Source organism: Orcinus orca, chromosome 4, assembly GCF_937001465.1.
Source record: "Orcinus orca chromosome 4, mOrcOrc1.1, whole genome shotgun sequence".
Lineage (NCBI taxonomy): Eukaryota > Metazoa > Chordata > Mammalia > Artiodactyla > Delphinidae > Orcinus > Orcinus orca.
Window position 1 is genome coordinate 2,675,142 of NC_064562.1, and position 12,399 is coordinate 2,687,540.

The following is a 12,399-nucleotide window of genomic DNA, read 5'->3' on the forward strand; positions in this document are numbered from 1 at the left end:
TTTCCCGCATTTTTGTTTGTTTTTACTGAAGTGCAGAGAACGCAGACACTAGGTTCAATATCGTTTGAGTTTGGGGTCAGTAGATTAAAGGGAGGGTTGCGTGCAGTGATGCAGGATCATTAAAGACAAAACTGGCAGGTGCCCCGTGCGGGCGGGAAAGTTGACCAGTGGCACAGAAGCAGGACTTGAAGTCCACCAAGGAACGAGGAGAACAAGGGATTATGGGACGATGACCGAATTAGGAGAGTTCCTGCAGCTGCTTGCAGGAAACCGCGTCCGGTCAGGAGGGTAAAGAAAACCTCCCTCCACATGTGAGCATCTGCCCTGGGACTGGCTACTATTCTCGGGTCTTACGCAAGCTTTCTTCTAAATGGTTTTATTTTTCCAACCTGTTTTTCTTACAGATTTGGATCTTTTTAAAAAGATGATTTAATGAACAAAACATCTGTAAGTCTCTTTAAAAAGCATGGGATTTGTAGGCAGAAGACACGTCCTACAGCACAGGGCTTACCAGATGTGCGATCTGGAGCGAGGCTCTTCATACATTCAAGTGATTTGCTTTAAAGCCATTTCTGAATGCTCCAGATAGAAGAATAAAACCAGAGGAAAATAGATTCCACCCGTTCCCTTTTACAACTTGCCTTCAATCCACTCAATACTATGTTTTTGAGATTTTTTTCTTGATGAAATATAAATCCAGTTCATAAAAATCTGGTTCATTTATTTACAGTATTCCTAACGCAGTGGTGTGCTGGTAAACCAGCCTGCGGAGTGAAGTGGATACTCCCTGACTTCTAGCTTTTACCAGTTTTTAAGGTGTCAATACTATCACCATGGCAGGTTTCAGGCTACCGATGGTTTAACTGGCTTGCAGAATTCCAGAGTGTTTAACAGCTGTTTCTCACAAGTTGGTACGAGATAAATCTAGCATGTCCCCATATGTGCATGTGACATAATGCGTATTCTAGAGTATAAATAAGCCAGTCTGTCTTCTATCCATGGGTAATTAGAGGATTGCCAGTTTTTCATTATTACACAACGTGATTTGATAAATATTCTTAAACATATGTGTCTAGATAATATACCTACGAATGGTATTCCCAGATCATGGGCTATACCCAGTTTCGGCTTTACTAAGCATCAGTTAGCTGTCCAGATTGGTTTCACCAATCTATTGCGATATATTGGTAATATGTACCAATAGAATCCACGGTGTCTGAAGGTTTCTGTTTCCCAGTGACTGATATTATCAGACTGATTGTTGCCAATATGACGGGTGTTATGTGATATCTAATTGATGCTTAATTAATCTTGTTCAATTTATTTAATCTTCACAACTGTCTTAAGAGACATGTATTATTTTAATCCCCATTTGAAAGGCTAGAAATCTGACATCTTTGCTGTTATTCAAACCTACATCTACCAGACTTTGAAGCTTATACTTTCAATTGTGTGGAATTCTGTAATTTTTCATTATATATTACCAAATACTATGCCTTAAAAATAATAGGTACTCAAAATATTTACAAATCCATGACTAAAACATCATTTCATTAGTCTCATGATTTTGCAGACTACATATTTATTGGTGCACTGATAAAAATTAGTTGATTGAACACTCCCATGTATTCTACTTGAGGTCTGTGATCCTCGAGACCTGCACCTCTGTACAGCGGTTTCCTCAGCACACAGAGGGGCGTCAGCGTCCCCAAGTCTCATGCAGCATCGTCACTCTTTTCACTGCAGACTGGGGAGTGGAAGGGGAGATACGAGGAGAGATTTTCTGCAGAAGCTGGTTTACAGCCAGTTTCCATCCACGGCCTGAATAATAGATCAGAGAGATGCTTATTAAGTTTGCATTTGACAGAAAGCTAGGGAAGCAAGTGGGAAGAGGAGACAGTAACTTAATCAAAATGATTAGAGTTTCAAATGAGTTTATCATCATGGACAAATGCAGCAAATAATAAGAGCCTGTAGAACATCTGAATTTAAGGTGAAATTTAATTCTTAAGAATTTAAGAAGAAAATATATTGCAAATATCAGATAGTAAGTAGAGTGTCGATATATACAACTAAATCTCACTTTAGTCCTGCTAACCTAGAATTCATAAAAATTCTATTGCGAGATCCCAAAGTTACTCTCACATTTTATATGTAGATATATATCTTATATAGAATTTTCTTTCACAAGGTCTTGCCCAAGCTTACTTCTCAGTAATATTTAGAAAATGAATGAATTGACAATGTCTTATCTCTTTCAACTCCTCCAGTTCTGTAACATTATTTTCATGTATTCTTTGCTATTATTAGACTTTTTGCATTGTTTGGGTTTTTTTCCTCACTGCTGTGAACTGCACTGTTCTATAGATTATAGATGATACCTTTACAAGACTATTTGATAGTTATCTTTCCTAATATGAGTGAACTACATTATTTGGTAGGGCTTTCTGTTACTGTGCATTGACTCCTTGCCGTTCTTCTGTGAAGATGCTTATAAACATCACTAGGATTTTTCCTGTCAGTGACACTGAAGATGGCTGGTTTATTAATATTCTCAGGAATGTTCCTTTAGTTATGTCACCTTTTCTTGACTAGACAGTTACATCAGTCTTAAGTTTTATGATTAATATTTGTGTTTCAATATTTCCAGATTACTCAAAGACTGTCCTGGTTTTGTGTTTACACCTCGATCAAGGGAGGAACTCCCACCAAACTTTCCTAGTGACATTCCTGGAATCTGTCATTTTCTGGAAGCTTATCAACAAGGAACAACTTCAAAGCCATGGTTCCAGAAGAAAGATGTTGAGGAAGCCAATGCCAATTTTTTAGGCAAAGCATCAGGAATAGATTAGCCAAATACACACCCAATTGTTAGTCTCTGGGTTTGAGTCCTTGGAGCGTGTGTGGACCTTCTGAGAGCACACTGGGATGGCAGTGAGCTCAGGAGCGGTGGTAACATTTTGGGAGCTAAGTCACCACCTGCTTTTCCTTCCACTTAACATGACAAAAATGTATTCACCTCAATGTTCAACTCTTCAGTGAAAAAGAAAGAGAGAGGAGAGAGAAAGAAAGAAGGAAAGAAGGAAGCCTCAAAAAGTGACTTTGGGGGAGTATTTCTGATATATAAGAATAGCTTATAACCTATACTCAGAACTGAGCGCCTTGTTCATATATCGGGCGATTGTAGTGACCTGTACAGCCTGGTGGAGTCGCCTGCCTTCTGCCCTGGCCAAACACCCTGGTTATCAAAGCGCTTCTCATAGTGTTGGTTGCCTTAAAAACACTTTTTGAATAGAAACCATAGTCTGATACCCTAAGCTCCTTGAACCTTTCAAGTCTGCATTTTGTTACATTTCCTCATTTAACTGTTAGCGTCCATAACAAAACAGATTGAGGCTTCTTCTGTTGCACTTTTTTCTTTTTCTTTTTTTTAGAGAAAATAAGCCATTATGGGTTAGATGCAATATGAATCTAAAGTAGTTCTTCTGTAAATATCAAAGATGATTTTATAAAAATATTCTCCACAACGTAATGTGTCGTAACAATAAATATCTCCTTTTTTGACATTTTAAAAAGTCTATATATGGGAAAGGCTATTTTAATTCATAAGAGCAATTTCATTTCTATTAATTCATTTTTGTGTCATAATCTTCAGGATAAAAGAGGGTTACAGCCTACATTAAAATGCAATAATATTATTCTAATTTACTTTACCGAGAAGCAACATGGAGTAAAGGCAGCATTCAGGGAATGAATCATAACGTACAGCAGTAATTTGGACCTATGTCAGCAGACACCCTCCATCGCCAGGCTGAGCCGTATTAAAGTTCCATCAGGAAAATCTGAAGTTCAGAAGTGGGAAATAAGACTTGTTCTTTTTGCTGATAGCTTACTTTTTAAGTGTTTGTGTTCAACACTCTGGTGTGTATATATGTCCTTGGAACCATCAGGACTCTTTGTCTTAAGTACACATCTGTGAATTTTTTATTCTAGTGAAATTAATTCAATGATATTTTTAAAGAGGATGTTAATATTGATGAAGAAAATTATGCTGTGATTTCATTGTAGAGATTTCAAAACACTTTTCTGGAAAGTGAACTTTTAATAATGTTAGTCTAAGATCTCTGGTGAACTAAGTAACATGCAGAGTTTGGTTGGAGATAAGGATCTGATTTTAAAAAGAACGCAACTTCGAAGCAAGAGAAAGCTGAACATTACAGTGTTTAAATCAGTATTAGCAGAGCTAAAGATACACTGAACTCTTATTTGGGGATCTGAGGGGTAAGTCAGCTGGAATTTTTAACAGTTCTCTCCACTAGCCCCCAGGCCAGTCCATGGTGACCGGGAATAAAGGCCATTACTGGCTGGCCTCTAGCATCCCTGGCGTATTACTATACATATCACAATAATTATTATTTACTCAGTGATGCTCCAGTGTCTCGAGGTACTGAACAGGGCTCATTAAATACCAATCCTATTATTGGAGAGTATCACAGGCCTCGGGAAAACATAGTCTCACAATTATATGAAGTTAATAAAAGTATTTAAAAGGAAAGTAAAGACTTAAATACATTTTTCTTTCTGGAAATGAGCCCTTATTACAGGGAAAATATTAGGAATTAAGGGAAATTGAAAAGCATAAAATAATGTGTCTTATTTATCACCTATTTAAGCAGACCCAAATTTGCTAGTAATTTATGTTCCAAAAGTTGTAAATTAATTAGAATTCAAAAAATATTTTCTCTGTGCGTGTGTGTGTAAACACGCACACACACACAGAACCAATGGAGGAAAATGTGAACAATCTGGGCAAAAGCTCCATGGGAATTCCTTGCACTATTCCTGCAACCTTTCCATAAGTTTGATATTTTATCCAAATAAAAAGTTACCAAAAATGTATTTTCTCGAAAACATTAAGTCATCTGTGATAGATTCCCCAGACCAGCCTGCAAAGGCTCGTTAACTATGGGATACCTCAGAGCCCTTAAGCAAGATGGACATACAACATCTCCATGATGGAATGCACTCAAAATCTGCAACTTGGATGCTGAAAACTTTAAGGAATCCCTTTTCCATCTCTGTCTGATCCACTTTGGAGGGTGGAGGTGAGGGAGACGTATTCATGGCCAGACCACTGAGGGTAGGCAGGGACGGAGCCCGAGGGTATGTTCGCAAGGAAAGTGAGGGACCCGGACGGGGGCCTGAGGCTGGCGTGGGGTTGAGGATGCAGAAAAGGATGGACACAGAGGGTCTCTGACAGGGTTGGGAGCCAAGGGTTCCAAATCTTACTGCCAAGTGAACTGTCCTAAAATGTATATAATGTGGGTCCCAAGCCACCGGTTCCTCCTAAGAACGCCAGGAGCTGCTCTTCAGGTTCTGTTGTTTCCATGACTTCTTGGGTGGGAAGGGCTGTTGCAGCGTTCTACTGGCCTGTCCTCCAAATCCCTCCTCCCTGACGTTGCCAGGCCCTCCGGGGCAGCTATGGTGAGGCACAGAGCAGGCTGCTTGGCCGGGGCCGGTGGGCTAGCAAGGGAAGGAGGAGTGAAGTGGGGAGTGGCTGGGGGCAGACTCGCCCTCGCCGCGCGAGCGCCACCTGCAAAGCCCCAGCGATGCCTAAGGCTGCGTGAGGCTGGAAAGCCACGCCCAATGAGCCGCTGGATGCTTGTGGCTGTAAATGGTGGGCTTTACCTGGATAGTCGTCATTCCTCAGTGGAAGGGACTCTACAGGACACGGCCCTTCCCCGAACCACAGAACATAAAGAGCTGTCGTGCCTGCTGGTGGGCTTGGGTGCGTTTCCCCGTGGAGCCGGCTGCGTGGGAACAAGTGAAGTGAAGGCCGGTTTGCAGGGTGAAGGATGCGGTGTGACACACGTGACACACGGGCGCGGGGAGGGCGGTCCGGAGGGGCTTGGGCCAGAGGGTTTGCAAATCCTGTAATGGAGGACGTAACACGTCCTGCAAGACCAAACCTCAGGTTGCTGCAGAGACGATAGGAAAGTGCGATCCCCTTGTCCAAACAGAGGCTAAAAGCAGGGACAGCTTGCTTTACTCAGCAGAGAACACCAAGAGGTAAATGTAAACCAGAGTTTACAGTGTTGCGACCTACATTCTCTGCTGGAATTCTTCCTCAAACCCTGGGAAATCTGTGTTCTCTTGTGAGGAGGGGAAGAATAATCGTCCCACTGTGAGAGGCGAGAACTTCTGGAAGGGATTAGCCCCCTGCAGTCCTGGCTGCCTTTAGTTTCCTTTTGCTCTTTGCCTGTTCGCTTCCAGACTGCAGAAGTGCGGCTCCCTTTAATGCTTCTTTTATGGTGTTGGTGACGTGTACTCACTTGGTGTTCGTACTTGAAGCCACCTGCAACATTTTACACTTTATTGCCACCTGTATTTCTCCTGAAGCAGCCTTGCCCTTGACCTGTCACACCTGCATCTGTTTTGACCAACTCACACACACACAATCCACACACTTTTACCTCTAAAACTGTTCTTCCTGTATTCGGTGCCTGCAAAACCAAGATAGCATACGTTTCATAAACGCATAGCTTTCAAATTTTAAAACTAAGCCAAACGGGGAAAAATGTGATATTCTAAACGCTAGGCTTCTTTTACTATCAGTGCAAATTCATTTTCATCGTAATAAACTTAGTTTCAGGAAAATGTTAATATCGAAGATTTAAACACAGGGATCGAAATCAGGACAAAATTTAATTTGCAGATCTAGGACTTAAGCTCAGATAGTTTGGAGATTAGAAGATTTTCGATAAGGTTGTGCTGCCTTTCAATTTTTTTAAGTATTTAATGTTGAGACATTCTGCCATTTGCAACAATGTGGATGGATCTGGAGGGTATCAGGCTTAGTGAAGTAAGTCAGACAGAGAAAGACCAGTTCTGTGTGCTATCATGTATATGCAGAATCTAAAAACTAAAACAAACATGTATATAACAAAAAATCTATTAAATTGCAACTAAACCTTACAGATCGTGAAGAAGATCACTTGGCAGAAAACGAGTTTGCATAATGCCCAAATCTTATAAAGTATCAGCTAAGATGTTTGTTTAGTCTGAAAGGTTGCCAAACCCATCTGTATTGAGGGAAGAGCTATGAGGTCATCTCAGGGAAAATTACAGCAAAACAAAATGCTGTTACAGAAGTCGGACAATCCATCGTATTACACGCCCGAATAAAAAGGTAAAGCTGAACCTTTTGGAAAGTTCCGGTGACAATGCTCCCAGAATTCGGTGCCTTTGGAAACAATGATGCCCCACGAGGCGGCATCCAGGGCTGTTCGATCACAGTGAGCTGCTTTCTTCCCCAGATAAGTTGTGTGTCGGAAAATTGAAGTGGATAAAAACGTTTTAGTCTTTGAGAATGTACTGTTCCTTCACCTCCTCCCACACGTAAATTAAAGATGCCCTGCAAGAGCTTAAGGACACAGCTTGATAGTTAGTAACCTAGAGAGCAGCGTTCTCCAGACGCTTGTATTCTGCACACCATTAGTAAGATCTTTAGAACGTTGACAATCTATTATAAGTATATAAAAATAAATTTTATCCTATAAGTATTATTAATATTTATGATTAATAAATATATAATATGTTGTTCTCAGTCTGAAATAATATAGTAATAAGCTTATTTTTAAGCAAGCATGAATAGGAATAGAAATTCTAGTATTTTCTTCACTTACCCCAGTGAATCTTCTTTATATTTGACTCGAGAAACTGTTACAACAGGCCAGTGGGTCTCCACCTTCACTGAGTCACAAATCACTTTGAGAACTGGATAAAAGATACAGGCCATCACCCTTCTAAAAATGTGCATACGCCCTTACACCCCAAGTCTGATGTGTATTTCCAGAGGTTAGGGGATTCCCTGGAATGTACTCCTAGGCCACCGCAGGGAGGTAGCAGAGACCCTCAGGCTAATAACATTATCTAGAAGGGAAAAAACAGCAAGTCCTACTTGAAATGAGAAGAGAACGAAGAACTAGAAGAAGTCTGTGACTTTGGGCATAGATGTGACCCCTTGATTTTTGAGGAGAAAAGGGAAGAAGTTCTTTTGCTCCTGATTCTATGGAATGATTGATTCATGGGGCTTCACATATGAGCAACTAAAGTTTTCTTTTTAGCAAATATTTAACATATCTCTCAATACATATTCTCAAGTTTTTGGTGAATGTGCACTGCTCTTGGTATCCCACTTTTTCTTCTAGTTCAAGTACTTCTTTTCATTTTTCCTCTACGTGAAATAGGATAGCTGGTGAACCTCGTGTTGAAAACCTTGATACTAACAACACTTCTTTTCTGATTACTTTCACAGTTGCTTTAAATAACACTTTATTTTGAGATCTGCTTCTGGCAGAGTCGCAAAGTCTATCAAAAATTTATCCTGTGTCTCAGAAGCTTGTTAGATATTGTTGCCATATAAATATTGTAATAAAAGTGTTAAATAAAAATCTTCTTAAAATTTAAAATGAGTTCTGTTTAAAAAAAAAATGAGTTCTGTTTAAAAAGAAAATGAACCATCGAATCAAGTAAAAACTATTTAATACATTTGTTCTGTTGCGGGTCTTGCCGTTTCAGACAGAGGAAACCTCCAACACAACAGTGGGGAGAAAAAGGATCCCAAACTCTTAATTCAGGCCTTTGCTGTGTATAGGTCAGTGTATCCAAAATCCCTTTTGAAAAAGTTAACGTTGAATACAGTCCCGGTATAACCAAAATACATTTCTTTAGTCTGTAAAACTCCTATTTCCAACAAAACTCATATTCAAGTTTTTCAAATCACAAATAAAACCAAAGCCATATACATTTTTGAAAACCTACATTTGAGAATAAAACTGCGCTCAGCTTATCCAAGTGTAACGGTGAGTAGCGCGAGCTCTGGGGTCCATTTGCTTTGGCCGCAGGTTGCTAGGAGACGTTTTTCCATCACGGCCTTGCATTTTGTAGAGAAGCAGGAGGACTGGCTGCCTTTGCTTTACACGATCTTTTCAAGAACGTCTGTACAGCAGGCAGCCTTAGCAAGTGAGATAATGCCCTCCCGCAGAGCAGAAGCGCAGCCATATTTCCTGCCCCTTACGCAAGATTTGCATTCCTAAGCTCAGGGCTTCTGTCCTATAATGCAGCCCACTGTGTGTGCAGAGATCACATTGTCCTCTGGAAGTGAGGACCCAGGAAGCCAGTGCAAGATGAGGCTGGTTCTCCGTGTGTCTCCTGACGTCGTTTTGAGTGGTGAAGTCTTCTGCCTCTGACCCAGGGATCTCGCGTCTTCCGCCAGAATTCATGACACTACAGCAGTTCAACCTGTTACCTCACAAGTAGAGTAAAATCTCACTCTTCTAGTTCTTGACGGTTTGGCAGCAAGGATGGGATGCTGATGGAGACACGGCTCCATAGAAGAGGATGGACGAGGCTCTTGTGGGCCAATCGACAGGATTTGAAGGAAGAGTCCATGGGATTCGGTAGCAAAGATGGTGACCAAGTTTCACGTTCCACAGGGTAGTAAGTGGTCGTCTGTTTTATTGTCTGCTAGTGAGGAAGGACTGGGGGTGGAGTTTCATGTCACGCACCGGGCGGGAGGTGCAAATTCAGCTGTCTCAACAGTGGCTGTGTTGTTGCTGACACCCTCTGGATGAGAGCCTTTCTCCCCAGTCAGGCTGCCAGCCTTAGATGTATGTCATCGTCATAACCAGTACAAAGAACAGTCCTGGACTAGAGCAAGGTTCCAGCTGTCTTCAGACAACAGTAATGGAGAGGGACATTTACACTCAGTGAAAAGGAAGACAATCCACATGCCCTGTGGGCAGAAACCAGGTGAAACGGAAACGTTGGCTAGTTCACCTGCGGATGCCTCATGCTTCTGGGGAAAGGATGGCAACAAGGGAGTCTGAGGCTGAGCTCTTTCTGCAGACTTTCATGCCAACCTTAGATCTTTGCAGAGATGACAGTCAGAGGTCTTGGACTTTTCCGTAGTCCTGGCTGCCATAAGGGAGCTTGGTTCTTTGGGGGGGATTGCCCGGAGACACACAAACTCCTGTGGAAACCACAGATAAGGCATTGCTGTGGGTTGAACCGTGTCTCCCCAGAATCCGTATGTGGAGGTAGACGGTGTCATTCCCTATTTGAGAATAGGGTCATAGCAGGCGTAATTAGTTGCGATGAGGTCACCCAGAGCATATAGACTGGACCCCTAATCCAATATGACTGGTGTCCTTAGAAAAAGGGGACATTTGGACGCAGAGCCACCCAGGGAGAACCCACGTGACGCTGAAGGCATACATCTAGCTGAGGTTTCCACGGGTCACAGAAAATCAATTATTGCCGGAACCAACCAGAAGTTATGTGAGAGGCCCAGGACAGGTATTGCTCATAGCCCTTGGAAGGAGCCAACCCTGCCGACACCTTGATCCTGGACTTCCAGTCTCCTGGGTTGGGAGACAGTAAATTCCTGCAGTTGCAGCACCTGGATACGCTGTTCTGGCAACCCTAGCAAAGTCAGGTAGGCAGTGTCTGGACCTTTCATGCCCTGAATTGGATTTACGCTGCTGATTCAAGTGACTAGACAGACTGACAAAGACAAATGACTGAGGTCAGACCCACAGCCCTGGAAGACGTTGCACATCAGCTGGGCAAGAATTTCAGGATATTTTCTTAGCAATAGGGCAACTCGTGCCCCAGATTAAAATGATCCCCTTAAAAAGAAGTCACTGCTATGCAAGTCAGCCCCTCATCAGCTGGAATGAGCGAGCCCCACGGCCCAGGCTGGATTCAGCGTTGCTGGGCTGCTGAGAGCAGGGTCCCCAGGCCGAGGTAGACGGTGTCAGTCACGAGGACCCGGCCTCGTGCTCCAGGGTGCCGGACCCAAGGCTTCAGAGGCTCTCTGTGGAGCCACGAGCTGGCTGCAAACTGCAAGCGAAGGCTCCTTGCTCAGCGGGCTGGAGTGGCCCTCTCCCTCTGCGTTCCCTGGCCCTTCCTACTCGCGCCTCTTTCAGGAGAGAGCCGGTTAGGGCTGAGGCCCGGGTCTCCCTGCCCCTGGTGTGGGTGTGTGTGTGTGTGTGTGTGTGTGTGTGTGTGTGTGTGTGTGTGTGTGGAGTCAGGGGTCTGAATACTGGGGGGTGGGGAAGGGAGAGTGAAGGGAATTGAGGTTTTACGACTGTGCTGTTTACAAGTCGCCCACCCAGCTTGTTCCCCGGTGGGACGGGCGTGTGAATTACATTAACGGGGTTTAGGCAAGAATCACAGTGGAAAAGGGAGGCACATGCGCCCCGTGGGGGGCCTTTTAGGCTCATTCACTGTACTGTGGTTACACGCCTGTCCGAATGTCCGTCTGGAGTTGACCTGTCCACCCCCTGCTCCCTTGGGCCTCAGCGCCTGATGCGACGTGCACACCACGACTCAGCAGCTGCAGGTCTCTGGTCTGATAACTCTGGTGATTAGAGCCCTGACAGAGAGTCAGCCTTCGCCGCGAGAGTCCTCCTTGAGGGTCAGACCTGTCACCCCCGACAGCGACCTGCAGCCCCTACTGCCCAGCCTTACTGGTCTGCTGCTGTGAGCAGCAGCAGTGGGGCTCTCCAGCCTCCGCTTCCACTGGGGCAGCTTGACTCAGTCTCAACAAGTAACAGGGTGGGAAGGGCCCACAGCCTCCCCTGGGAAGTGGAAATGGCTTGTTCAGGAACACAACTAGCCTGGCCCCTCGGCCTCTCAGCTTTACAGGAAAAAGTGGCAACTGTCACCTTGCGGGCAGCTTTACACGCCCTCGGCCACTTAACAGCAAAGCTACCGGTTCAACCGAGCCCTCGGTTCACAGGGGTTTCCAACACGTCTGGGCCTGGTTCACTGATGGTTCAGCTGAGCTGAAACCCAGGGTCTTGCTGTATTTTCACTTATCTTTGGGTTGCTGCTAATACTCTAGCTCCTTCAAAAACTACACACCAGCAGACTAAAGGCTCCCGTATTTGGGGTCTTGACGGAAACAAGTCACAGTTTCTGATGCTATTTGCACGGCGTGTAGGTGCCTCTGACAAGGGCCTATTCTCCGGGGATGCCGCCCGGACTCCCGGGGCTGAGTGAGGCTGCACGCACATTCCCGCCATCACCGCCTGGATCCGTCATTGTACCAAACGTAACACAGTTGCCATCGCAGGCCAGGCGCCAATATGGTTCGGAGTCAGAGATTACCCCTGCCTCTAGGCTTGTGATTCCCGCCGAAAGTGGCCCCACTTGTCTCCTGGTGAGAGTGGCCAAATGGCTTGGAGCACCCGCCCTCCCCCCCTCCTGCAGACAGACCACGTCACACTTCGACCCCGCGTGAAGCCACCGGGCTGCACCACCAGTGTTGACACTTTTCAGGTCACAGTGCTTAAGTTCCAGGCAGATCAACTCACTGATGTCACATTATTA

General features: G+C 44.1%; 1 protein-coding gene across 4 annotated transcripts in view; it reads left to right on the forward strand.

Annotated features, from left to right (window-relative positions):
* The window catches only part of GUCY1A1 (guanylate cyclase 1 soluble subunit alpha 1), a 64,258-nt gene extending 55,787 nt beyond the window's left edge, over nt 1–8,471 (forward strand). For all 4 annotated transcript variants that reach the window (XM_033421571.2, XM_033421570.2, XM_004266175.3 and 1 more), the window contains one exon: nt 2,651–8,471. In XM_033421571.2, the coding sequence (XP_033277462.1) occupies nt 2,651–2,852 (202 nt within the window). In that variant the 3' untranslated portion in view covers nt 2,853–8,471. The remainder of the gene's footprint in view (nt 1–2,650) is intronic.
* The last annotated feature ends 3,928 nt before the right edge of the window (nt 8,472–12,399 follow it).